Consider the following 24,542-nt stretch of genomic DNA (forward strand, 5'->3'; position numbering starts at 1 on the left):
CGAGTCGAGTACTACTCGAGTAATTACTCGAGTAGTACTCGCAACGAGTAGTACTCGGGCAACACTGCTTCACAGTTCTTGGCCATCACCACTCACTTCACCACATAGCACACCCAGCACATGAACACTCGTCTCCAATCCATCTCAAAGTCCCCCTAATCCCAATCATAAAGCGATCAATCATGGCATTTTTTTTATTTTTTATTAACAGAAGACAAAAAAAATAGAGGTGTCCAATACAAAAAAAACATAAAACATTAAAATTTAAACAAAAAACAACACACAAGAAAGGACAAAGAAAACAAATAAAAGAAGAAGAAGCAGCATCGTAAAAATCGTACACACATGCACATGCATCATGCCCCATTCGCACCACCACAGTCACCACATTCATCCCTCCTTTTTCGTGTCGCAAGCTCCATCCCCAATATTTCGGACCTCCTCAATTCATTACAGGCAAACAGATTCTCCGCCACCCACCACCCTCCATGCCATGCCAGTCGCCCAAGCCAGACCACCTACCGTTCGAACCATTTCAAATCCAAAAGCCAGAACCAGAACCAACAAAGGAAATATGTCCCAAAGACGCCCATCTCTGATCGTGCTATCATACATAAACATAATCTCCCCCCGATGCAACACCCGCATTCCATTAAATAAAAAAAAAAGCCAGCCTCCCATTTTGTTTTCCTTTTGATCAGTCAATCAACCACCGCCCGTCACCACCACCGCCACCAACCCCAATGGTGGGGGAATCCAACAATTTTTACCTCCCTTCAGGTCCTTCAATCAACCCTCCAATATCAACCCTACTACTCCTCCTCCGACCCCCTCCCTGCGGCGCACCGCTCGGCCCCTCACTTTCTCTCATACGTATAGGCGGGAGTAGGAGCGCGCGTTGATCCGTGCCGCGCGATGATGGGGGCGGGACGTATTGTGCTTGTGCCTGGTCCTGGGTCTGACTTTGACCTTGGCCCTGCGATGACTGCATAGGCGCGAATCCCTGTTGGCTCGGTCCCAGACTCTGTTGTCCCTGTCCCTGTCCCTGTCCCATCACTTGTCCCTGACCACCTCCATACGCCGTCCTCACAGGCTGATACCCCATCTGCGGATGTCCCTGCTGCGGACCCAAGCCCTGTTGCTGTCCACCAAACATAGGGTCACCCCTATACCCGCCCGCTCCACCACTTCCACCGCCCATGTGCATCTGTGTCTGCATCGGCGTCTGCGTCTGTACCTGCACAGCCCCCAGCAATCTCAACACCACATAAAATATCCCCTCCCTCCTCCCCAACCCAACACCCACCTCAAACGCTCTGACCTCTCCACCAGCCCCTTGAAACCCCAACACCTCCCTCGCCTCAACAGCCACGCGCGCCACGTCCTCCTCCGTCATCCCAACAGCAGCAATGACGCGTGACTCCTCGCCTGACCCAAATATAGGAGGTAGGTAGTGCGGTTCCCTTGTCTGGCGGAGGTCGTCGAAGATGTGCTGGAGACGTGCAGCCGAGGGGCGCGAGGCCGGGGCAAGGATGTCGTGTAAGGAGCGTGCGACGGGAGAGGGAATTCCGGTTGCGTGGGAGAAGGCTGGAGACGCACGGGCGATTCGTAGGGATGGCGTGAGGTAGAGTACTGGGGGGTCGTGGGGGCGGGCGGTGGCGGGTGGTGGGAAAAGATTTGCATCGGAGGGGGACGCGTGGTCAAGATAGCGAGGGAGATGTGGTGGTGCTTGGGATTTGAGGACTCGGTAGGAAGAGGAGGATCTGGTGTGGGGTTCGGAGGGTGGTGAGTTGGTGGGATAGTGAGGAGCAGAACGGCGGTGGAGGGGGTCAGGTTGCGGGTGAACTGGTTGATCAAGGCGGGTGTTGTGGTCGTCGCGGAGTCGAGGGCGGCCGCGCTTTTTGTGTACCATATCTATACAGGCATCCTCCTTGTTATTACTCTGACAGCGCGAACATGGCCGTTGTGCTGCATTGTTGTTAGCTTGAGAACCAATAGTTGTTGTCGTCCACGCAAGCACAATGCCACTTGAAAAGCAAATCTATAAATTCAATCTATAAAGCAAAGACCCTTCAGATAGTTCAAATGAATTTCCATTTGGATAATCAACCCATATCTCGATCTGGGCCCCGCCATGAAGCATCATCCCTACTCAGGGTCCAATATGATTCCAAGACATAATCAAGCCACACTGTATTCAGCCCCTGCGCCACATCTCAGATATATCACCTCCGCCGGAGCAACTAAGCCAAAAGGGAAATAAATTGAACAGCCCCAAGAAAACCTGGTAGCGGGACGATTTATTGCGATCTCAAATGGAATAAAAAGCCCGCATGCACTAGCAATGCTTAACAGAGAGTACTATACATATCGTGCATCAAGGGTCCCGCTGGCCGCCCTGACGTCGTCGTTCCTGTCAGCATTGGCGGCTTTTAGCGGGGCATTGCTAGCGGTCGGGGACGCGCTTGTCGGCCCGTGGGCCCGCGAGCGCCGCAGCTAAATATGGAAAACAAACTCAAAGCAGAAAGTGGCTGGAACGCTCAACCCGAGAGCCAGAAAAAAAGAACAATCAATATTCCCCAAAAAGGGAGCGCCTCGCGAGCAAATGCGCCTCACCCGCCGGAGCAAGCATGCACTTGCTGCACGATCCATTCAGCCGGCCGCAGGCAGAATGCGAACATCCCTCTAATCTCACACGCGCTTGCTTGTGGACCTGAGCGCGACTAATGGGCCGTAGATGACAGCACACCAACGTTTGAGGCTGGCCATGGAAGCCCTCATGGAACAAGTAGAATGGCGATCGGCGTCTGCGTAATTTCGAAGTTCATTTAGGCATCCCGCTGCCACGGCGCCTCATTAGAGGAATAATATAAAGATGTACGTACCATCGCATCTGGATATTGGTTAGCTCTAATTCCCAACGTCCCGTCGTCGCAATGCTCGAGGGGGGTTCGTTCTCACCTGAGATGCGCTCGCTTGCACGGTACGCATGCAGAAGCCACATGGCCTTTCGTCTTCCTCGTCTTCGCAGCCGAGGCGGGCTCTGGTCGCTCGGGCATTTGGAAGGGGTAGTTCGCTGGCCGCGGTTGGTCGAAGCCGCCGTATGGAGGCAGAGGTGGCGCTGGAAGCTGTGCCGAGGGCTGCGGTGGGTATTGATATGGCGATTGTTCAGCCGGCATCCCCCCTCCCGGCTGATATGGTGAATATTGCATGGCCATGCTCGGGTTGTGAGAGGTAGCCGAAGGCGGCTCCCTTGCGCCGTCGCGCGCCTCGGTCTGAGGTGGCAGCTGCTGCGCATGCGTTCGAGTCTGCGGTGGCTGCTGGCCGCCAAACCCGCCGCGGCCGCGGCCACGACCATCGAAGTCATTGTCATGTCGTGGGGGCTTCAGCGGCGAGCCTGACATGGGCGGAGACGGGTATGCCCGGCTGCGAGCAGAGTTAGACAGCTCTCTCACCCAATGCGGGTCGAGAGGGGAGCTGGCCAGATGGAGGTTGCTAAGGAGCTCGGCGGGAGGTATGGGTGAGGAGCTGGAGTGAAGCGCCGACGCTGTCATCGACTTGACGGTTGGGAGGTTGTGTGCGATGTCGCAAGGTCATCTGCGCCACTACTCCGTGCGATGCGGTGGGATGGTTGGCGTGGTAGATGGTGAGAGGCGCGAGAATGCGTCGAACCTCATATCATAGATGGCATTAGAGAGGAGTAGAAACTTTGGATGAAAGAAAAAATTGAAAGGCTCGGCTGCAACGCAGGGAACCGAAGGAACAATATTGTATGACGGTGGCAGGCGCTCGGATGAATTTTGTAGGCCCGATCGGAAGCTTTGTTGTAGAAGATATATAGTTGAGTGACGGGGCAGGACGTTAATAGCAACGAGTGATAAGTCGACGTAGCGAAGTCTCTCGGGCACGTATCTATAAGATCAAGCAAGGCTATGCGACAGAGGCTCTCTCACTCTGCATAGCATCGCATGGGGGCTTCGCAGAGCAGTTCCTTGCAGGGCAGGTCTTACAATAGAGGTAGTGGAGTGAGCGCAAGGAAGAAAGGGTAGGAGTGAGCGCAGTGAGAACTGCAAGAAGGCAGGGGCGAGGCTAGTAAGAGTTCCGTTTTGAGAAGAAGAGCGACGAACAATGCTCGGCGGGCTGCAGCAGAAGATGGCACAGTAGAAGCAGGCCTGTCGTAAGGCGACACGGCGGATTGGGAGGGAGTAGTTTCGATTTGTGGGGAGTATTAATGGGCAGTGTGTAGTTAAAAAGTGGTCAGGCGTTAGCATGATGATAGGACGGGCCGAGGAAGAGGTGGCATAATGGACGAGCAGGGAGTGCATCACATCAATGCTGATGATGCTGCTGTGAGCCCTGCAAGTTGTGTATGAGTGTATGTATTGAGTGTGTTGTGTTGGGAAGATTATGTGTGTGAGTGTGTGTCCGTGTGTTTGTGTCCGTCTTGACGTGTGGGAGGCCGGGGTCGAGGGAGGGGGGGGGAGGAGGAGGGAGAAGGAGGGAGAAGGAGGGAGAGAGAAGGAGGGACAAGGCGAAGGAGGTTCAGAACGAGGATGAGTAGGTAAGAATAGAAAAGAAAGGAAGGATTGAGAGACGGGCGAGGCGCAAGGAAGGAGCAAGCAATAGGGCATCTGAACATTCTACAGACTGGGAAGAATGAAAAAGTGGATATGTGAGCGTTGGATCAACAGGGCGCCGCTCATCTGAAGTGACGAGGGGCATTTATTTGAATGGGGCCCCCGCCAGTCTAGGCTCGAAGTAGACAAGTGTTTGTTTTGGGAATTGTACCCTTCCATGAAAGATCGACGACGGCGAAAGTTGCAGTGACGGGCAAGACAGGGCCAATAAGTGCTCCACAGAGTAGGATGACAGGGGCGGCTAATAGGAATGTTAGCCGGTTACCATAGAATAAGGAAGGCATGGAAGGCGAATTGGAGGAAGATTTTCAAGAACGGAGGATCTCAGAACGGGACAATCCACAATCGACAATCTCATATCCGTCGGTAAGACGGAGAGAGTGGAGAAGGGGGGAGGGGGGAAAGGAAGTGGTAGGATGCAAGGTTAGCCAGGAAGCAAGGTGTGCGTATTTGCTGCTGCTCTAAGATGCGCTGAGCTGCACGTACAGGCACAGCACATGCAATGCACACGCAAGAGACCCACGCATCGGTGCGACAGTATTGACCGTTAGAGCAGGTAACACTGCAGATATTAGACGTACGTACGTGCAATGTCCGCGAGGTATCATACTCGAGCAACAGTAGTAGACGTTGTATGAAGAGCAGCTGCTGTATCTTGACTTTGTATGCGCTGTACAGTCCGGATGCCGTATGTATGCCCGTTATGCTGTGTGCCTCTGGTGATGCTTGTATACCGTGTCTTGTCCTCCTCCTCTGCACAAAATAATATCCTGCAAAGTACGTGTCAGCTCGTAATCCTGGGCCAGTTGAGTTGATCTATCTGTCTCCCTGCCTGCCTGTGTTCTCGGTCCGCGTTGGTGTCCACGCTGGTCCACACTGGCCCACGCTGGCCCATGCTCATCCACGTCAATTTCTAGCCTGGGAAGGCATTAAACCGGATGCATTGGGACAGATATGCTGCGGCACGGCGGAGGTGCCTGCAGGATGCTTGCGGTATGCTTCCGGTATGCTTGAGAATGCCTACATCAGCAATATACAGCCCGTACAGGGAAGGATGGGATAGTACATTGAGCACATCACAATGCCCACAAGGGGTACAGTGAATGCCGACGGTGTATTATGATTGAGGAAGTATACATTATGAACTAGGAGACACACATAATTACTATAGTTTGTGTCCGAAGGCTGGATTTATTGAGGTTGTTGGAGATGTTGGAAATATTAGAAATGGAAATGTTAGAGTCTCTCCTCTCTAGTAGAATTCGAAGCTGTCAATCGCCATCTGAGACATGTACCAGTACCACCCATCCGCATAATGTTTTGCCATGTACTGTTTGTACCGGTGGTATCTCCGGGCGGTGTTCGTACCTCAAATGTCTTTTTGGTGCATGAACTGGTGGGTGAAACACCGATGGTACGTACTCGAGGACTTGGGAGTTCGATCCCCATGTTAGACCCCCATGCTGGATCCCTGACGCTAGGCTGCTTCGGGTAATGAGGTTCGATGGAAGTTATAAGACTGATGTTTTGCATGTTTTGCATGTTTCGGATGATTGCTGCGAAGAAAAGATGCGGATTAGGGTAAGGGCAGGGAGATTTAGGGCAGGATATGATTCTGATTTGCCTCTCTTTTCATTTGCTGTAGTTTATAGTATACATATCCACTTGCCTAATTTGATACACCGTATCAGCCTACTACTGTATCTGTACTGTATCCCACATAAGTCCCGCATATCAAGATCGATATATCTCCCTCTAAGCCATCCAAGAGAGAGCGCCATGCATCCCTACCCTTCTCTCGGGTCCCGCCACGGTCCCGCCAACACGAACGGCCAGGACGTCCCACAGCGGACCCTTCCCCTCCTTCACCGTCCTCCAAGACCTCCCACAACGGTCCGCCAGCCCGGCCCATCCTCTCGCCGAGCGATTTCTTTTCTTCTCATCCTTCCCTCAGAAAACGCATAATAAGTCTCACAAACGCATAGCAAAACCTCACAGAAGCTCACAAAACGCATAATCCCCCATCTCACCTTCATCGCCGTCGGAGATATCACACCCCCCACCCTCCCCGCAGTTTGATCGCCGAGTCCCCCCCTCAGGCGCCCAATCGGCCTCAGACCCGAGCAGCGCATGACAGGCAACGAACGAAGGAAACCGAGATCGGGAAAAAGGAGAGAAAAAAAGAAAAACAGGGGAACAAGAAACCGCCCAGCCCATCCTTCCCGCACCTTGGCGTCCAACAACAGCACCGCCTTTTCCTGCTTACCATCGTCCTAGCGCACCATCACATGGCGAAGATGGAAGTTCGGTAAAGTCGGAATGGCAGCGTAGGCACAGCCACTTCAGGGGCAATCCTTGCCGATCCGAAACGGGGCTCGGGCGCGCGCGCGATCGTACCTGAGATTTACGGTATACGGCGGTCGACGGGCGAGGTGCCGGTGCAGGGCTATCCCTGTGCCACGGTGGTCCTGTGTACGTGGTGCCTCGGTTTAGTATGCGTTGGTGAGCTGGTTCGGTAAGCTGGTCTTTTCTTCTCTGCATCTGTGCTGAAGCTTCATGTTAGGCTAGTGTGAGTTATGGCATAGATGGTGGTGGGCGCGTGCCTCGGAGGCGGGTTGGTTAATGCGTGGGAACGTGGGGACGGTTCTTTATTTCCCGGCGCGATGAACTGCTACGATGCGTTTTGTGTGGATCGGCGGGGGTTTGCGACTTGGGGCGGTACAGTTGGTTTATGCGTTCCTGGTCGAGTTTCTGCTTCTGTTCCTGTTCCTGCGATTGTTCCTCCGTTATTCCTGGTCTTGTTCATGTTCATGTTCTCTGTTCATGGTTACATCCACTCCCTGTTTCCCCAACTCTCATCCCAACCCAGCATGCATTTCTCACACAACTCAGCCCCAAACAGCCAAACACGCACAGGCCCCCATATCCATCCCAAGTTCCTGCGATCAAGCACACATAGAGCAAACCCCGAGAACGGTGTCTGCGGGCCGGGCGCCGATGCCAGATAGGTGCCAGAGCACATGTCTGTCCGCGAGATGTTGGGACGGACGCCACCCGAGATAGCCGTGGCTACTGTGGCCGGAGCTTATAGTTAGTTCTATTATCAATCAGCCGGAATTATCTGTGCCATATTACGTATGTTTTGGGGACCAGGTGTTTCCACGACCAAGGCCATCACAAAGCCGAGGAATGGGCAATGTAACATGGGGTCATGATTTGAACAAGCAAAGTATTAGCTCATGCACTTCACTGGAGATCTAGAAAAATACTCTATACCCTCTCTGACCGCCACATGCCACCAGCATAACTTCATTGTCATATTGGTGGCTTCGCATTCAAATCGGCTACAAAGGCATCCTGACTAACCTTTGCCTCTACATTCCGCATTTTTCGTAGTAGTAACATACCTAAAAACGAGAGTTTATATTTGGAGGACTATCTGACTACTGATTTAGGCCCCGCCCATAATCTGGGCTCGGGCAAAATGACAAAAGCTTAAGCTCCTTAGTGGGCTAATTTAATATCAACCGCCAGATCCTACTAGAACATAAAATCATAAAATGAGCGATTCCAACATATTCCCCGCCATCTAACAATGTTTATCTACCAGATTTAGCCAGACCCTAGCAAACAAGAATGTTTATCTGGAGACTTATCTCGCATTCATCAAGGTTAAGTTCCCCATCAAGCCAATACCTAGCCGTCATCACAGGAAATGAGTCAATCCCGATGTTCTGGCATTTCTGCTCCCTACTTCCAAACGGCACATCATACAGCCGTATCTAGCCTGTGAAAGCTGGCAATCTCCGCCACGGATAATGAATGAGGATACCTGGTTATAGACAAAAGCCCCGTTACGACCCTCAAGGGAAGTTCCGTCCGCTGTGTCCGCTGTTGGACTGGTGTACACATAACACACCGAAAGGAGGCGCAGCTCCTGTGTCAATGCATGGTAACTGGCTACTCCCTTCATAAACCCATTATGACCAATCCCATCCGGGTGCGTTATTGCAGGGCTGTGAGCTATAGGATGTGAGTGCCCAACTCATGGTACCGACGGAAGAGTAATTGCAGGTGTGGAGCTTTGACACGTTGAACATGATGAAGGTCTGATGAGTGACTGGTAAGGGAGTTTGGTATCTGTGTGAGATCTTATAATGGAAGAGGGGAGATTCATGCTTGTATATATAGACCTTGATTTTTCAACTATATAGGCGCTGAGACGTAATGTTGACGTGTGGTAAGACATTGACCCTACGGTTCTCTGCATAACCACCTTATAGGCTCTTATATGTTAACTATGCACGTTAAGTAGAATCTTCAATCCTCCATTCTGAATCTCCATCCTCCATTTCTCTAGGTGACTTTTCGCAGAAAGGTATCTCATCCTATATCTCACCGCACATACTTCAAATGGTAATATCACCATCATCCAAAAAGAAACCCCCTCAACCCAATAAAACCAAATCCAACCTCTCCATTCCACACCTCCCCCCTTTCCACCATGATTTGGAATCCCACCCCCCATCACCTTCCCCCCCTCTCAACAAACGCACCCACCCGCACCGCAGCCAACCGCACGAACAGGCGGGGTAATCGCCACGATTCCAAATCTCCCCCCCACTGGATCAACGGTGGGGTGTGCCGTCATCGTCGCGCCTCAGGCCAGACAAAGGAGGGAGCACTGACTACTGCAGGCAAGGACGCGCGTGGGACACTCGCGGTGTGGTGGACGTGTCTCGCTAATTGTCCGGTGGGAGCGGAGAGGTGGTGGTGGTGGTGTGACGTGCGGTGGCGCTGGGCGGGTTGTTGTGGTACTGTGTTGGGATGGGATGGGGAGCGGGGGCACGTGGATGGTGGAAAGGTGGATATATTGAAGGGAGGTAGATTATATGTGGTATGTATGTATGTACAATATAGTATCAACGCTATGGACCAACCCGTCTTCGCCAGATAAAATCCAAATCGTGGTGCTTACCCCAAGGCAGCAGGATGGTGATGGGATTTCCAAACATCTAGATCCTCGCCTCGACGTCCGCAAACTCCGCGAGGCCGCGCCACTCGGTCTCCGGCCAGATGAGACGGATAGTCTCCCAGATATGCCTAGTCAATCACGTTAGCACAACCAGATCTCATGTCCAAAGACGACAGAAACTTACCTAACATGCACAATCTCCAGTCCCTGCTTCACCTCGTCCGGCAGGTCCCTCGCATCCTTCCTGTTCCCCTCCGGCAGTATCACTTTCTTGACGCCAGCCCGGAGTGCTCCAATCAGCTTCTCCTTAATCCCACCCACGGGATGCACACGGCCCCTGAGTGACAGCTCTCCGGTCATCGCTACGCTTGGAGGCACCGCGCGATCCGAGAACAAACTCACCAATGCTATTGCATGCGCCATACCCGCGCTGGGTCCATCCTTGGGCACTGCGCCGCCAGGACAGTGGACGTGAATGCTGCGCGACTTCATGATATTCTCTCCCGGCTGGGCGAGCCCGAGGTCCGCGGCATGCGCCTTGACCCACGACAGAGCGACCTCAACGGATTCCTTGAGTACGGCGCCGAGGGTGCCGGTGAGCTGGACGGAACCAGAGCCGGGCATGTCGGCTACCTCGATGAAGAGGATAGAACCGTTCCCGCCTGAGGCGTAGGCGACGAGTCCGGTCACAATGCCGGGACGGGCGCGGGTCTCGGCGAGCTCCTCGTCAAATTTCTCGGTGCCGAGGATCTCTTCAATTTCTGCGAGGGTGAGGACGGGGTTGTAGGACGTGAGGGCAGAACTGTCGAGGGCATCGGAATAGGCGACTGCCTTAGCGCGGCAGACTGCGCCGAGCTCGCGCTCGAGGTTGCGGACGCCGGCTTCGCGGGTGTACGACTCGATAATCTTGCTAGTGACTTCGTCGGGGAAGATGACGTTGGTGAGATCAAGCCCGTTGGTGCGGATCTGCTTTGGGATGAGATGCTGAGAGGCAATGTGACGCTTCTCGAGAGTGGTGTAGCCAGGCAGCTGGATGGTCTCCATACGGTCAAGGAGGGGAGCAGGGATGGTGGAGAGGTCATTCGCGGTGGCGATGAAGAGAACCTTGGAAAGGTCGATTGGGATATTGACGTAGTGGTCAGTGAAGGAGTGGTTCTGTTCTGGGTCGAGGACCTCGAGCATTGCAGCGCTGGGGTCGCCGTGGAAGTTAGATGTGCCGACTTTGTCGATCTCGTCGAGGAGGATGACCGGGTTCGCAACACCCACCTTCTTCAACCCGCTAACGATCAGTCCGGGCATCGACGCGACGTATGTGCGCCTGTGTCCGCGGATCTCGGCTTCGTCTCTCACTCCACCGAGTGAAATGCGATGGAATTTCCTTCCGAGAGCCGTGGCAATTGATTTCGCGAGCGAAGTTTTACCGACACCTGGCGGGCCAGCGAGAAGCAGGATGGGTGATTTGTCAACCATTCTCTTGCTCTTCAGAATCTGGATTTTGGAGCTGTCAACAGCGGGAACCTCCTTCTTTGGTTCAGCTTCGGCAGCATCCTCGGGCTTCTCAGCCGATTTTGCCAGTTCGGTGGCCTCCGCCTCAGCAGACTTGATCTGCGCTTCTACGCCATCATTGATCGATTGCTTGAGCCTGAGAACTGCAAGGTATTCAAGCAGGCGCTTCTTCACTTTGTCGAGTCCATAATGGTCATCGTCCAGTTGCTTCCGAGCTCGCTTCAGTGTGTCGGCACCTAGCTTATCCTCCGTCACCGCAGACCAAGGGATCTCGGCCAGGTTCTCGAGATAGGTCCTTATGACATTATACTCTGCTTGTTGCTGTGGCATTTTCTTTAGCCTCTTTAATTCTCGGCCGGCAACCTTTGCGGCCTCTGGTGTAAGCCCTGCCGCCTCGATTTTCTGCTCTAGCTCATCGACCTCGTTCGGCTCTTGGTCGTCCTGTGGCGGGCCTTGCCCTGACCCCGGGATTCCCGGCATAGGAGCGATCCGATTCAGTGTCCGGGACCTCTGCCTGTTCAGGAGATCAATCTCACCGTTCATAGGAACAGTGGACGAGGTCATTGACGTAATTTTGATATTTCCCTTAATAGCCGCAACCTGCTTGTTCAGCAGCTCTATGGCCCTCTCAAGACGTGTCCTGACGTCTATCGCGGCTAAAATCTGTAACTTCTCCTCAAGAGTTGCCTCCACGAGATTCGACACAAAGTCCGCAAGTGACCCAGCTTCTGATATATCTTTCTTCGCAATAAACATTTCGATCCGTCGTGCCAGCATAGGCGTGAGGTTTGATTGCCCTGATAGTCGCGGAAGGAGAGATGTAAGTCGAAGCAGTGCTAATAGTTCTCTCGAAAGGGTCTTCAATGTTCCGAACATGGCTTGAACTTCCGTATCCTTTGGCGATGGTGCTGGAAACATTAGCACTACATCACCACAGACAGGGGTTCTTCGGAATTGTGCACTTACCGACATCGGTCTCATACTGAACTTCTGCCTCAAAAAACGGTCGCTCCTGGGTAACCCTGAGAACCCTCACCCTGCTCACCCCTTCCACAATCAAGGAAAACTCCCCTGTCCCCCTTCCCTCGACACCCGAGATCTTTGCTGCGGTGCCCCAGGTAAATAGATCATCCTTTTTCGCACTTGCTGGATCCGGAATTTTGTATTTGCTCGCCTTGCCATCCTTATCCTTCAATTCATTCTCCGTGAGCAGCTTCTGGCCGTTGCTGCTGAGCAGTGGCGAGTTCATCGGTACGCAGATGACATGTGCATTATGGTAGCGCTGTGAGGCCGGTTTCCCCGAGGCCCGTGTATAGACTTGCGATAGTAAAGCTGGTATATCAGGTCGAGATGCGGCGAATGGAATCCGGAGGCCGTTGCCAGGGAGTAGGACAGTGTCGGCCGCAAGGGGGATTACTGGCACCTTCTGGGCTCTCGCTGGAGCCATGACTGGAGTTGGTGGCAGAAGAGGCGGTTCGTATAAAATATAGTTGAAGCGTATTAGATGCAATTCGAAATTAAAGCGTATGTGTTATAGATATGTGCAAATTCGTAGTCTTCCAAGACGTTCTATCGTTCTGACGTGTGTTTAGTGAGCATCGAGTCCAGGACGTCGCCGAGCCGCGGATGTACCTCGGCACATGCCATGCCCAGTTTAGCAGCGTCTGGACCATAACCCCGGATTTAACTACAAGGGTAACAACACACGACCAACCACCACATCCACACATGTGCCTCCGTCCAGAACCAAGAGTATAAATTCAACTGGGTACATACGATTGCGGGGTACGCGGATATTCATCACATCATGTCTTGAGAAGTTAAACGGCTTTAATAGTTTCCGAGTCACTGAGAGTCTTCATTTGATGAATAGTTGCTATAATGGGAGAGACAGCCAGAGCATGATATCGCCACCCCATTGGCAAAGATGAATGGTATTGTAACCTAACATATCCCCGAAATGCATATTCCATACGCCAGCTCAAAATAGCGCCGAATCTACCTCCCAACTCCTATTGAAACAGCGCCGTAATGAAGTGCACGAACCCAAAATTACCCAAGAACCTTCATCTTCTTCTTCTTCTTCCCGTCCGATGAGCTCTTCTTGCCCTGCTGAAAGTCCCTCCAACTCCCAATGCGCTGCTCCCTCGTCTTCTCCCAGTCCTGCTCATGTTCCCTCTTCCGTTTCCGCGCCTCAAGTTCCTCCTCCTCCTTCTTCTGTTCGCGTCCCTCCTCCTGCATCTGCGCCTTCACCTGTCGCCGTCTCCTATGCTCGTTGTCTATCAACACCATCTTCGATTTTTCGCGCCATGACTTTGCGAATTCGTCGGATTTAACTTCCTCGGAATCAATTGTAAGCTCCCTCTCGCGCATAAGCAGCATCCTCGCATCGGCAATAGCCTCATCCAGGCGCTCCCTGTGCTTCTCATCCGTCAATTCTGTCTGCGCTTTCTTCAAGCGATCGAAGGCATCGGGCGCTTGTGGATTCCGGGTTTTATCCGGATGGATGAGCAGCGATTTCGTTCTGTAGACCTTCTTGATGTCGGAATCGGGAACACCTGGTTGGAGGTCGAGCACAGCGTAGGCATCGAGGCGGAAGGCGCGTAGGATACGATCAATTTCAGCGTCCTGAGTAGAATAGTTAATATATATATATCACCGTAGAAGTACTACAAATAAGTTGACTTACCTTGATGAACTCCTTCTGCTCCGCTTCTAACGCATCAAAAGCAGCTTCATCATCTTCGATTTTCTCTACTTTGGGCGCCTCTTCAGTCTTTCCAGACGACGCCGGCTTCTCCTTTGCCCAGCCTTCTTCTGCCATGGCTGTAAAGACAGTGCCGAATTAAGACCCCTCGTGGAATTGCGTTTTATTTCAGTGCACTGTTGAGGTTGTGGTTGCCATCCGTGGAGTCAGGCTGTCATCGATAAGATTGGGTAGGCGCAAGGCTGAGGCGATCCTTCAAAATGCGCTTGCTTGCCACTGCCATGACTGATCCGGTACCCCACCGACACTAGCAGACCACTTTACACGCTCGACGCGTCCACCCCGACGACGAACAAAACACATCGAAGACTTTACGCGTCAAAACACCCAAAACGCAACGATGGGTAAGAAAACAGAGATTGTATAACTGTTAGACTTGTTTTACTAATTTAACTTTACAGCAACCTCGTACGGCTACGGCGGCTCCTACACTACAACCTCATATGGCGCTCAAGGAGGGGCAGAAGGAGGCGGGTTTATGGGTGGTGGCTCCCAGGCTGGAAGCCAAGATACTCCAGGAGGATCAAAGGTGCGAGCAAACGTCGAACTTTAGCAGGGCCAAAAGCCTCCTACCAAAGCTTCCTACTAACAATCCTTCAGACATACGGCAAAGACACTCTCCGACCTGTAACAATCAAACAAATAATCGACGCTCAACAGCCCCACCCCGACGCAGAATTCAAAGTCGATGGCCATGAGATGACCCAGATCACCTTCGTCGGCCAAGTACGCGCGATCTCCGTTCAAGCCACAAACCAGACCTTCAAGCTCGACGATGGCACCGGCCTCATCGAAGTCAAGGTCTGGCTGGACGTCGATGCCGGCCCTTCGCCCACCATCTCCTCCATCAAGGAAAACACGTACGTGCGCGTCCTCGGACGCCTCAAGGCCTTCAACAACAAGAAGCACGTCGCGGCACACGTTGTCCGCCCCGTCACAGACTTCAACGAGATTAACGCCCACCTTCTCGAGGCGACGTACGTACACTTGTACTTCTCGCGCGGACCGCCCGAGTCGCTCCAGGCGGGTGGTGGTGCGGATGGGGGAGCTGGCGGTGGGCTGTTTGTCGATCAAGGGGATGGGGCTGGCCGTGCGGCGCCGGCGGCGCCTGGAGGCAGGCAATTGCCGCAGTTGAGCGCTGTAGCGAAGAAGGTGTTTAACCTGCTCAGCACGGCACCACAGAATAACGAGGGCCTGAACGTGCAGTATATCAGCGCGAACCTTGGCTTGCCTATGAACGAGGTGTTCAAGGCTGGAGATGAGCTGCTGGGGTTGAACATTATTTACCCCACTATGGATGACGAGACGTGGATGGTTATGGAGTATTAGACGGAAGTGTTATGTGGCAATGGAAGGGCAAGGCTCATGGCTATGTTTTGGGCGGTGGGGAAGTGGCTAATGGCGTTTCTGGATGATGAAATACTGTTAAGTGTGTCGTGTGCAAATATCACCGTTACCTTCTCATGAATGAGCGGCGTGTATCTAGATTACACTAAGTATGAGCAAAATGCAACGAGCGGAGCTCGACGAGCTAAATCAAATACAAATCCCCAAAAACACAATTTTTTTTAATCTCATCCAAGGCCGCGCATCCATTCTAGGCCTAATTTATTTTCTTCTTTCTGCCAATATTGAGTCATTACACAATCTAGTTACTCATTTTGGCAACACTATACCCTTTTTCAGGGTATTTCGGTGTTATCATGCCCTCCAACTAGACAACAAGCTCCACAATCTTGACGCTGCATTTCTGCTTCGGCGTTGGCTGTGAGACTCCAGAATTAGTCTTGGGCTCTCGGACCATGATACTCAGCGAAACCGGTTTCTCATCCCGCTGCAGGTGAACTTCTTTGATGTATTGGAAGCCGAATTTCTCGTAGTACGGCACATTGACTGCTGCAGTGCTTTCCAAGTACGTCGGTGCGCCCTCAGCATCCGCCTATTAGAGGTTAACGCCAGGCAGCGTGACAAGTGGGCAACGGGAAAAGGAATATCCTACCATTGCCAAGCCGTGCTCAATCAGCTTCCTAGCATATCCCTTCCCGCGCGCAGAAGGTTTCGTGCCTATGTAGTCAAGGTAGTAGCTCTTACCGTCCCGCTCTCCCAGCACCCTCTGTTTGGTATAATGGAGGAGAGGGAGGAATTCCGAGTAGAAACGGGCTTTTCCCTCACGGGAAAGCAAGAAGAAGAGACGCCACGTACCGCTGCGGAGGATGGTCCACCAATCGTCTATGCCCTTTCCAGGAGGAAGCCTGTGGAACATCAGTCAGGTGCGAGTAGCCGGCGGAAGTGAGATAGTGTACCAAAGAGCCACAGCTTCGTAGTTCGGACCGATTGTGGTGACGAAGCCTCTATAGCAGTGAGCTGCGACCATGTAGCGCAGGATATCAGAATGAAGCTTCCACTTCCGTTCCTCGGAGTAATCTTTCGTGTCTTCGGCATCGACGAAATAGCGGCAAAGAGCATCGACCCCAAATGCTTTGGCGAGGCATTCTGCGGCGCCGACATACTCAGATATGTCAATAACCCGGACTGTTTCATTATCCGGCGAAGTGCTACATTTCTGCTCAGTTATCGTGGAACTAGCTTTACTGCTCGTCATTTTCACAACGTTTGACAAATTGATATTGCGGTTCTATAGAGCCATGTTAATAATGGTGGGAGAGAATACCTTCAGGTTAAATATTTACTAATGGGTTTCTCTGTTTCCCGAGTTCCTTCTCCTGTATGTGGTTTAGAGAGTTGCGATCTCGATATCGATTCGTATCGAGATGGAAATCGCAAGCAATTGAGGCTTTGGCGTATATCAACCGACATCAATCTTAAGATTCTGATAAGACTTGGAGTCTGTTATTTGTAGGGCGTTATGAAGGCCTTGATGGACCGCCTCGTACAGTGATATGTTTGAGGTATGATAAATTGTATTCCGAACTAAGGCGTAAACTCCCAGCCAGTTTCAAGTCACTCTCTGCGGTTTAATCTCAGATGAAGACTGTAATAAATACGTATATTATCAAAATATTTAGCTCTGATAAAAGTTCTAATCAACAAAAAAGTGTGATTGATTGCAGGGTGAATAGTGATAGATGTTGGAAAAGTGCGGTCGCCGACTTTATATATGTATGCCTGTCTGTGTTTTCATGTGTATGCATCAACGAGGAAACAGCTAACCCATAGAAAAGACGTCAAATGAGGTGGTCACTCAAGGAGAGGGGCCATGAGACAGAGAGCGGTGAGAACTCACGTGGGGTTTGATTGCTTTTGAAGCACTGATAGTTGCTAGCCGGGCCAAGCGGCGATTTATCACCATGTACTACAGGACTAACTATAGCAGAGGCCGATACGCTGTATTGCTGCACATACTTGCATATGCATCCAAATGAAAGAAATACAACGAAACTGAATTCTCGGAATGCGCCGGAATCTAGTATGGGCCGTTGTACTCTGGTGAGATACAGGCTGGGTTGTAGCCACAGCTTGAGCACTAACCACTTAGAATAGACGCTATTATTCTATTTGGTTGCTTTGTGTGATGTGGAAAAAGCAAGTGGACAGTTTGAGCGACGCATATGGCTAACACCCGCAGGACGTAGCTGGAAAAACGGCTCTAACAAAAGGTCTGATGACAGCACGAAATCATACTCACTGAATGTGACACATAAGAGAGCCGAGATGTATTTGGCGTCGCCCACAGGATAAAACTGTTGAGTAACGTCGTTATCCACCAGGGTCATAACCATGGCCAATAGTCACGATGGCAAGCAAACGGTCCAAGACAATTTGTCGTGGCATGACTGTCACTGAAACTGGTCGGTATTTCACAAAGCACAAGGCACAAGAACCTATAACTGCATCTCATAAGTAACGAGAGATCCAACCCATGATATGTGCAAGTACAATCAATTGCTCGGCGTACTCAGCTGGGTATATGTTTCTTCTTCGTTAAACGTTAAACGACTGCGGAAATACCGTGAGCCGAGAACTGTGGTGATTTACCATCAGTTATCTATTAAAATATGCAAAGCCCCTCTACATTCTTCGGATCTCGCTCTCGTTCTCAAACTTCTCCAGTCCTGCATCGAGATGAGCCCACCAATCAAATAGCAGCGACTCGCAGATAAGCTTGAACCATGGTGTGAAAACCAAGCTCGAGTCTTTGAACATAGCCTTAAGCTCGTCAGCAGTAACATACTTGACGTCGCGCACTTCGTTGGGGCTTGGGTTGAGGTCGACATCCGCCTTGATAAAGAGAATGTAGTCAACTAAAAAAGATCACCATTAGCCATGATTTTCCAGGGTCGGCATTGGACGACTGGACGTACTCTCGTGCTCGCCCCACTTTCCATCACCACAAGGCGCCTTATAGTGAATTCGGGTAAGGAAACGGAAATCGTCGAATGGAACCTGCTCGGGTTTGATTCCCAACTCGTGGTCCAGCTTGCGCCGAGCGGCATTCTTCACGCCAGACACGGCCTCGGCCAGCTCAGCGCCACCTTCCCCTGGAATACCCAGTGGGTGAGAGCAGCACGTGTTTGTCCACATATCTGGGAATGTGATCTTCTCTGTCGCACGCTGTTGGAGAAGCAGCCTGTTCTGGGAGTCGAAGAGGAATACCGAGAATGCGCGGTGAAGAAGACCCTTGTCGATGTTTGTCATTAAGTGACCTGGGCGATGTTTAGTACAAGCAACGTTGAGCGCGCAGAGCGTATACATACAGATTTTCTTGCTGAAGTTTCCAATTGGCTTGTCGTTCTCGTCGAGGACGATGCAGACCTCGTCCATGAGGCGGATCTGCTCCTCATCGTGCCCCTCAAATGCGGCGCTGGAGGTATCGATGTCAGGGAAGAGTCGGAGGATGTTGTCCGCCGTGATGGCCTCAACCTGGGTGGTAGAAGTCTCAGCAGCCATTTTCAGTCGAGCTACAGCGTATCAATATCAAAAAGTGGCGTAAATGAATGCTTTGATGTTTTTTACAACCCCTCTTTCTAGTGTTGTGCCCAAGATTGAAACAACCTTGCTATTTCCTTGGGGAAATCGCACTAACGTATCTTAGTGGCCGTGCGTGACCCCTGCAATCGGAAAATAGCCTCCGTGCCCCGCCAACAGCCCTTGTAACGAGGCTGTCAGAAGTCAAAATTTCCAAAACCTTACTCCGGCCTCAACCACCAACACACCGCGCCGCCTTTTATTATAAATACTAAGTACCTTACGTATTATAATTAACATTATGGGCAAATCCAATAAGAGGGCGAAGGTCAAGAACCACCCGAATCCGATCGCGAAACCAGTTAAACCGCCTACCGACCCAGAACTCGCAGCCGTTCGAGAGAAACAAATTCTCCCTGTCATTAATGACTTAAAAAGCCCCGAAGTGAGCAGGCGATCTGCTGCGGCGATTGCCATTGCAAACTTAATCGAAGATACGAAATGCCGAAAGCTTCTGCTGAGGGAACAAGTGGTGGGAATCTTGCTCGAGCAAACCATAACAGATTCGTCTTTGGAATCCAAGAGTGCGGGATGGGGTATATTGAGGAACCTGGCGCTGGAAGAGGAGGCGGACTTTTCCATACATCTCTACAGACAAGACATCCTCACGCCTATCACTGCAATCATCCAAATGGTCAGTATTGTATGCAGTGCCTGCCCTTCAAGCTCTAGCTAACTCGGAGAAAGATAATCGAGACCATTGAATCAAAAGAGAACCCAATAGCCAAGCTCCCAAAAGCTCAACAATCTCTTCTCTGGACCTTAAGCAGTTCCGTAGTTGGCTTATTAACATCTCTGGGCGAGGCCCAAGAAGAGATAGTCGAGGCCATTTCCAACCTACCAAGCATCCTCAACTTTTTGTTTGGCCTTCTTAACGTCCCTGCGGTCCCAGGAGAACTTTTCAGCGATATCTTAACTTGCATCTCCACTCTGACGGAGGATAACAAAGTGCTTGCACAGCAGATTGTTGGGAACGAGTCTTGGCTCATGGGCCTTATGCAGCTCCGAGAATTGGCGGGTCCGAGGGCAGTACCTGCCTGCGCGGTTCTGCACAACATCTTCACATGCTTGGAGTGGTTTGACCACAACACTCCTATGGAAGGAGCATCGGATGCTATTTTAATCCCAACTCTCGTCCAGTGCATGAGCCAGGTTCAAGGCGAAGACAACCTTTCAAACGGCTCCAGTCATCTCAACCCAGACCAAATCCTCCAGTTGGCATTGGAGATCACAGCATCTATAGCTACGAGTCTTCAGGAAGCCCTAGAGCATGGTGCCAAACATGAGAAGGAGTTCGAGGGATTCGACGACAAAACGGATGGGGATGATGAGACCATGGCCGACGATATCAATGACGACGCTTCAGATGACGAGGATGAAGATGAGCTTAATGAAGAGGACGAGGAGGAAGATGAGATGACAATAGCAGAGATAGCAGAAGATATGGATCGCGTAATCGGCGATGGATCGGATGACGAAGACGACTCGGAAGACGTCCCACCCACCCTCGATGCTCTCATCCGCGTCGCCTCTCCATTTCTTCTCAGGCTCGCTCAAACTGATAACGAGGCAGTTCAGAGCGGTGCCATTTCAGCCCTAAACAACATCGCATGGACAATTTCCAACGTTGACTTCTCGACTGCTTCGGGTCGCTTAAAGAAGTCTTGGGCTCCTCTTGCTCAGCAAATTTGGTCCGAGGTTGTGACCCCTGTGCTTGCTTCAAACACCGCCGATATCGAGCTTGCTTCCTCAATCACTAGCCTCGCTTGGGCTGTGGCACGGAGCGTCCAAGGGCAAGTCAAACTTTCGGGTGATGAGCACAGGAAGTTCATGGCGCTTTACCAAGCTTCCAAGGATATCCCTGCACCAACCGACACAGAGGGCGTGGATCCATTCCAAGGACTTGGTGTCAAATGCGTTGGTGTCCTTGGTCGCCTTGCGCTTGACCCAGCACCGCTAGCATTAAACCGCGATATTGGCGTGTTCTTGCTCACTGTCCTCAGTAGATTGCCTGAGACCCCTGCTGCAGATGCAGTGGAGGCACTGAATGAGATCTTTGATATATACGCAGACAAGTCATATGCCTGCGATGAAGTATACCGGAATGATGGGTTCCATAGGCATCTAGAGGAGCTAAAAGTGAAGGTTACTAAGGCAGCGAAGGGGGTTGACAGGAGGAAAGACACGGAGCTCAGGTCGAGGGCTGATGAAGCAGGGTTGAATCTAACGAGGTTTCTGGCCTACAAAAAGAGGGAACAAAAGAATTAGGTGTTGATACGGGATACTAGATATGAATTGACGTAGATATCACGATATAGATAGATCGGTGACGGGATTACCGCAGAATGAAGACTTTTAAGACGCATGCTACAGACAGTCAGTGCTTAACAGTGCAAATAATCTATATATGACTGTGTACGTACTAAAATATTATTCAACATAGTTACAGATAGCCAAGACTCATTTTACATATCAATAAAATATATTTATTTTGAAAAAACAATTTGGGAATGCAATATAATTTTCTACAACTATATAACGAACAAGCTATCGGGTGTAGCCAGTGAATTATGACCATTGTTTATAATTATTCCAGCGTAAGCTCTAAGACAAACCCGCTCGTTGTGGTGTTGACGTTCCGAATCAAGTTAGGCGTGTGGGCGGCTTCCACTCCACAAGGCTGAAAGGCTGTGACCAAACTCGACGCAGCCAGCAACAACTTCACAATTGGCAACTCGTTTTCTATACTTTGAAATACATATTAAATAAGGCTACTGTAAACAGTGTCTAAACCAAATGTCATTGCCAGGCCTCGGGCTTCTAGCCGCCCAGGTGAGCATCCCATCCTCAATACTACACAGCAACTAACATTGTCCAGGCGGGCCCATCTTCAGTCCCAACCTCATCCACCACCGCCGCCCCAGTAGTACACGATCTCGCCGCCAACTCCGAATGGCGATTTGAAGTAGAAATTGGCACCTCGATTGAAGTCAAGGTAGGCCTCTCCTCGTCCCAACCCCCTCCCATCACCACTTCACATCACCTGACCACCTCTAGATCCTCTCCGGAAGCGCTGAGCTCTTCGGCACCGAGCTGGCCGTGAAGCACGCCTACACATTCAACGGCACCAAAGCCGCAATCTTCACGTACCATGGCTGCCGCATCGAGGTCACCGGCCAGTGCGAGGAGTACACCGCTGAGGAGTCGCCCATGACGCAATACGCCAACCTGCATTTTGCGCTGGAGAACCTGCGCCAGCCTGGACAGCCGGAGCCGCGCGTGCTGGTGGTTGGGCCGAACAATTCGGGGAAGACGAGTTTGGTGAAGTTGTTGACGGCTTATGCGACGCGGTCAGGGAAGCAGCCGATAGTGGTTAATACCGATCCTGGGGAGGGGATGCTGTCGATTCCGGGCAGCTTAACGGCGACGGCGATGAGTAGCGTCATTGATGTTGAGGAAGGCTGGGGTAGCAGTCCCACGAGCGGACCGAGTAGTGTGCCTGTCAAGCTACCACTTGTGTACTTCTACGGACTCAAGAGCCCAGAGGATGAGCCGAAGTTATATAAACCAGTGTGCACGCGACTCGCGCTCGCTGTGACGGAACGGTTGGCGGATGACGAGGCAGTCAAGAAGTCAGGGGTCATTATCGACACGCCCGGTGTGATCTCACAGGGGAAGAATGGCTACGATCTCATCTCACATATTGCATCGGAGTTCACAGGTATGCCCTACTTAGTAACCGTTGGACCTTAGCATACTAACATATTATAGTCAACGTGATCATCGTTCTCGGCTCGGAACGCCTTCACAGCGACATGCTCCGACGCTTCTCTAACGCAACCCCCACACCTATAACCGTAATCAAGCTCGACAAATCCGGTGGTTGCGCCGACCGCGATGACGCCTACATGTCCGCCTTCCGCCAATCCCAGATCCGCGAGTACTTCTTCGGCTCGATCAAGCGCACACTATCACCGCACACGCAAACCGTCGACTTCTCCGCCGTCACAGTGTACAAGGTTCACGAGCAGAGCGGTATGATGAGTAGCTTCCTACCTGGCGGTGAAGAGGAGGTCGAGAGTCCAATTTTCGATCGTGTGGAGCCGAGCAGTCAGATGCTGCATTGTGTTATGGCTGTTATGTATGCGGGGACGCATGATTCACTAGAGGTGATTAGGGATGCGAGTGTGATGGGTTTTGTGTACGTGGCGGAGGTGGATGATAAGAAGCGGCGGTTAAGGGTGTTGGCGCCGCTGAGTGGGAGGATTGGAGATAGGCCATTGGTATGGGGGAGCTGGCCAGAGGCGTCGGTTAGTTTGATATGATGTACAATGAAATGACATAGAATTTGAAAAGCGATTCACTGTGGCAATGCTCTCGGAATAACAGTTCAAGTGTAGCATGTATTTTGTTTTCTATGGGTATCTCGGACGCCGAGAAATGCAGGTAAAAAATGACCCCTTTCTAATATCTCATTATGACTCCAAACTCTCATCTTTGTGCCACCATCCCCCATCCCCCATCCCCCATCCCCTACTCATTTTCAACCAGCTTCGCTCTACTCAACCTTGCCTCATCCCGCGGTGCACTGATAGTATCCAAATACGTCGCGTCATCTATCCCCGACTCCAGCTTGGGCAAGTTCTCTGTATCCTGCGCGAACAGCTCCTCGAACATCTCCCACGCCGCGTCGCTATTATCATCAATATACCGCATCTTCTGCCACTTCTCCTCCTGTGCATTCTTGATTCGCTCCGCCATGCTATCCTGCCCATCCTCCTCCCCCTCTCCTGTAGTCTTAACAGTCATATGAATTGCCCTTGCGCCCGCACCCGCCGGCCCCGCCTCCGCCCTCGGGCGCGCCAACCTGTCCAGCTCGGCCGTCGCGTCGATGTGGTGGAACTGCGGGCGCATCTGCACGATCTCATTGACGGGACTCAAATGCAATTGGCCCTTCCTGAAAGCTCCAATAAAGTAGTTCGGGCTCGCGCTCTCCTTCGGCACCACCTGTCCTCCCAGCGTCTGTTTCGTCAGGACCCGTTGACGCGTTATGCCCCCCGAGAAGTCATCGAGGATCTCTTGTTGGACTGCTAGTGTGTCTTCTTGGACTTGCCTCCCTCGTCCTGGGCCGGGTGCCACACCACCGATACCGAAGCCACCAGCTAGACCGTGGCTTCCGCCCTGTCCTCCCGCGGTGCCGGTATTAGATTTCGCAGCGTTGGATTTGCGCATTGCCTCTCCCCACTGCACGCCCTTGGTGCGGTCGTAGTTTGTCCATGGGTCGAGTGGGACGTCGAGCTCAACGAGGCCAGCTTTGGGCTTTAAGCGGAGTTCGATGGGTAGCGAGGCGTTTGTCGAGGAGTAGTCTTCTCTGGAGGGGCGGTTGGGGAATTGGAGAATGTAGAGCTGGCGGCCGTCTTCCCATTGCGGTTTGATGTAGACATCGTACGAGGCTTGTATGGGGTCATCCTCATTGTCGTCAATCACTGTGTTGCGTTCAGTCGAGCCCATTTTGCTATTTGATCTGCAGGAATAGATCTATATAGACGTTGATGGAGTTGACCAAGTCATAACATTCACAGCAATGAGGGGAGTTTTATGTCGGCGAAAATGTATCAATCGCCGATGGGCTTATCGATAAGCTGGCTAAACTCCACTATGGCCTTCTTCT

The 24,542-nt window shown here is 51.7% G+C and overlaps 9 protein-coding genes across 9 annotated transcripts; 3 read left to right on the forward strand and 6 right to left on the reverse strand.

Moving 5' to 3' along the window:
- Window positions 1-168: 168 nt before the first annotated feature.
- On the reverse strand, window positions 169-4,957 carry VE01_01356 (uncharacterized protein). Its single transcript, XM_018270879.2, has 3 exons — window positions 2,962-4,957; window positions 2,886-2,893; window positions 169-1,968 (listed from the first exon to the last, which is right to left on the reverse strand). The coding sequence occupies exons 1-3, from the start codon at window positions 3,552-3,554 to the stop codon at window positions 767-769; spliced, it is 1,803 nt and encodes a 600-aa protein (XP_018134217.2). The 5' UTR covers window positions 3,555-4,957; the 3' UTR covers window positions 169-766.
- A 4,557-nt stretch (window positions 4,958-9,514) lies between these two features.
- Window positions 9,515-12,719, reverse strand: VE01_01357 (uncharacterized protein). Its single transcript, XM_018270880.2, has 3 exons — window positions 12,085-12,719; window positions 9,797-12,026; window positions 9,515-9,740 (listed from the first exon to the last, which is right to left on the reverse strand). Exons 1-3 carry the CDS (start codon window positions 12,563-12,565, stop codon window positions 9,653-9,655), a joined length of 2,799 nt encoding a protein of 932 aa, XP_018134218.1. The 5' UTR covers window positions 12,566-12,719; the 3' UTR covers window positions 9,515-9,652.
- A 146-nt stretch (window positions 12,720-12,865) lies between these two features.
- On the reverse strand, window positions 12,866-14,077 carry VE01_01358 (uncharacterized protein). The gene is made up of 2 exons (XM_018270881.2): window positions 13,808-14,077; window positions 12,866-13,746 (listed from the first exon to the last, which is right to left on the reverse strand). The coding sequence occupies exons 1-2, from the start codon at window positions 13,940-13,942 to the stop codon at window positions 13,171-13,173; spliced, it is 711 nt and encodes a 236-aa protein (XP_018134215.1). The 5' UTR covers window positions 13,943-14,077; the 3' UTR covers window positions 12,866-13,170.
- A 100-nt stretch (window positions 14,078-14,177) lies between these two features.
- On the forward strand, window positions 14,178-15,469 carry RFA2 (replication factor A protein 2). Its single transcript, XM_018270882.2, has 3 exons — window positions 14,178-14,229; window positions 14,287-14,414; window positions 14,486-15,469. Exons 1-3 carry the CDS (start codon window positions 14,226-14,228, stop codon window positions 15,212-15,214), a joined length of 861 nt encoding a protein of 286 aa, XP_018134216.1. The 5' UTR covers window positions 14,178-14,225; the 3' UTR covers window positions 15,215-15,469.
- Window positions 15,356-16,487, reverse strand: VE01_01360 (uncharacterized protein; the record flags this gene model as incomplete). Its single annotated transcript, XM_018270883.2, has 3 exons — window positions 15,356-15,824; window positions 15,885-16,137; window positions 16,189-16,487. 3 exons carry the CDS (start codon window positions 16,485-16,487, stop codon window positions 15,600-15,602), a joined length of 777 nt encoding a protein of 258 aa, XP_018134061.1. The 3' UTR covers window positions 15,356-15,599.
- Window positions 16,488-17,641: 1,154 nt separating this feature from the next.
- IDI1 (isopentenyl-diphosphate delta-isomerase idi1) lies at window positions 17,642-18,881 on the reverse strand. The gene is made up of 3 exons (XM_018270884.2): window positions 18,601-18,881; window positions 18,208-18,549; window positions 17,642-18,147 (listed from the first exon to the last, which is right to left on the reverse strand). Exons 1-3 carry the CDS (start codon window positions 18,791-18,793, stop codon window positions 17,915-17,917), a joined length of 768 nt encoding a protein of 255 aa, XP_018134060.1. The 5' UTR covers window positions 18,794-18,881; the 3' UTR covers window positions 17,642-17,914.
- Window positions 18,882-19,035: 154 nt separating this feature from the next.
- On the forward strand, window positions 19,036-21,320 carry VE01_01362 (uncharacterized protein). The gene is made up of 2 exons (XM_018270885.2): window positions 19,036-19,505; window positions 19,559-21,320. The coding sequence occupies exons 1-2, from the start codon at window positions 19,113-19,115 to the stop codon at window positions 21,137-21,139; spliced, it is 1,974 nt and encodes a 657-aa protein (XP_018134059.1). The 5' UTR covers window positions 19,036-19,112; the 3' UTR covers window positions 21,140-21,320.
- Window positions 21,321-21,588: 268 nt separating this feature from the next.
- Window positions 21,589-23,230, forward strand: CLP1 (cleavage polyadenylation factor subunit clp1). Its single transcript, XM_018270886.2, has 4 exons — window positions 21,589-21,703; window positions 21,750-21,866; window positions 21,929-22,592; window positions 22,643-23,230. Exons 1-4 carry the CDS (start codon window positions 21,668-21,670, stop codon window positions 23,194-23,196), a joined length of 1,371 nt encoding a protein of 456 aa, XP_018134058.1. The 5' UTR covers window positions 21,589-21,667; the 3' UTR covers window positions 23,197-23,230.
- A 171-nt stretch (window positions 23,231-23,401) lies between these two features.
- On the reverse strand, window positions 23,402-24,486 carry VE01_01364 (uncharacterized protein). The gene has a single exon (XM_018270887.2). It carries the CDS (start codon window positions 24,380-24,382, stop codon window positions 23,405-23,407), a length of 978 nt encoding a protein of 325 aa, XP_018134065.1. The 5' UTR covers window positions 24,383-24,486; the 3' UTR covers window positions 23,402-23,404.
- Window positions 24,487-24,542: the final 56 nt, after the last annotated feature.

Source organism: Pseudogymnoascus verrucosus (assembly GCF_001662655.1).
Source record: "Pseudogymnoascus verrucosus strain UAMH 10579 unplaced genomic scaffold scaffold_4, whole genome shotgun sequence".
NCBI lineage: Eukaryota > Fungi > Ascomycota > Leotiomycetes > Thelebolales > Thelebolaceae > Pseudogymnoascus > Pseudogymnoascus verrucosus.

What these genes read in the sequence shown, in the direction of transcription:
- IDI1 (XM_018270884.2), bottom strand. Translation starts at nt 18,793, where the DNA reads ATGGCTGCTGAGACTTCTACCACCCAGGTTGAGGCCATCACGGCGGAC. An exon ending in AAACTTCAGCAAGAAAATCT is followed by an intron (nt 18,550 to 18,600) that starts GTATGTATACGC and finishes AACATCGCCCAG; the next exon opens with GTCACTTAATGACAAACATC. An exon ending in AAAGTGGGGCGAGCACGAGA is followed by an intron (nt 18,148 to 18,207) that starts GTACGTCCAGTC and finishes GATCTTTTTTAG; the next exon opens with TTGACTACATTCTCTTTATC.
- VE01_01364 (XM_018270887.2), bottom strand. Translation starts at nt 24,382, where the DNA reads ATGGGCTCGACTGAACGCAACACAGTGATTGACGACAATGAGGATGAC.
- VE01_01358 (XM_018270881.2), bottom strand. Translation starts at nt 13,942, where the DNA reads ATGGCAGAAGAAGGCTGGGCAAAGGAGAAGCCGGCGTCGTCTGGAAAG. An exon ending in AGCAGAAGGAGTTCATCAAG is followed by an intron (nt 13,747 to 13,807) that starts GTAAGTCAACTT and finishes TATTCTACTCAG; the next exon opens with GACGCTGAAATTGATCGTAT.
- RFA2 (XM_018270882.2), top strand. An exon ending in ATACTCCAGGAGGATCAAAG is followed by an intron (nt 14,415 to 14,485) that starts GTGCGAGCAAAC and finishes ACAATCCTTCAG; the next exon opens with ACATACGGCAAAGACACTCT.
- VE01_01357 (XM_018270880.2), bottom strand. Translation starts at nt 12,565, where the DNA reads ATGGCTCCAGCGAGAGCCCAGAAGGTGCCAGTAATCCCCCTTGCGGCC. An exon ending in TCAGTATGAGACCGATGTCG is followed by an intron (nt 12,027 to 12,084) that starts GTAAGTGCACAA and finishes TAATGTTTCCAG; the next exon opens with CACCATCGCCAAAGGATACG. An exon ending in CTGGAGATTGTGCATGTTAG is followed by an intron (nt 9,741 to 9,796) that starts GTAAGTTTCTGT and finishes GTGATTGACTAG; the next exon opens with GCATATCTGGGAGACTATCC.
- VE01_01362 (XM_018270885.2), top strand. Translation starts at nt 19,113, where the DNA reads ATGGGCAAATCCAATAAGAGGGCGAAGGTCAAGAACCACCCGAATCCG. An exon ending in TCACTGCAATCATCCAAATG is followed by an intron (nt 19,506 to 19,558) that starts GTCAGTATTGTA and finishes ACTCGGAGAAAG; the next exon opens with ATAATCGAGACCATTGAATC.
- VE01_01356 (XM_018270879.2), bottom strand. Translation starts at nt 3,554, where the DNA reads ATGACAGCGTCGGCGCTTCACTCCAGCTCCTCACCCATACCTCCCGCC.
- CLP1 (XM_018270886.2), top strand. Translation starts at nt 21,668, where the DNA reads ATGTCATTGCCAGGCCTCGGGCTTCTAGCCGCCCAG. An exon ending in GCACCTCGATTGAAGTCAAG is followed by an intron (nt 21,867 to 21,928) that starts GTAGGCCTCTCC and finishes GACCACCTCTAG; the next exon opens with ATCCTCTCCGGAAGCGCTGA. An exon ending in TATTGCATCGGAGTTCACAG is followed by an intron (nt 22,593 to 22,642) that starts GTATGCCCTACT and finishes AACATATTATAG; the next exon opens with TCAACGTGATCATCGTTCTC.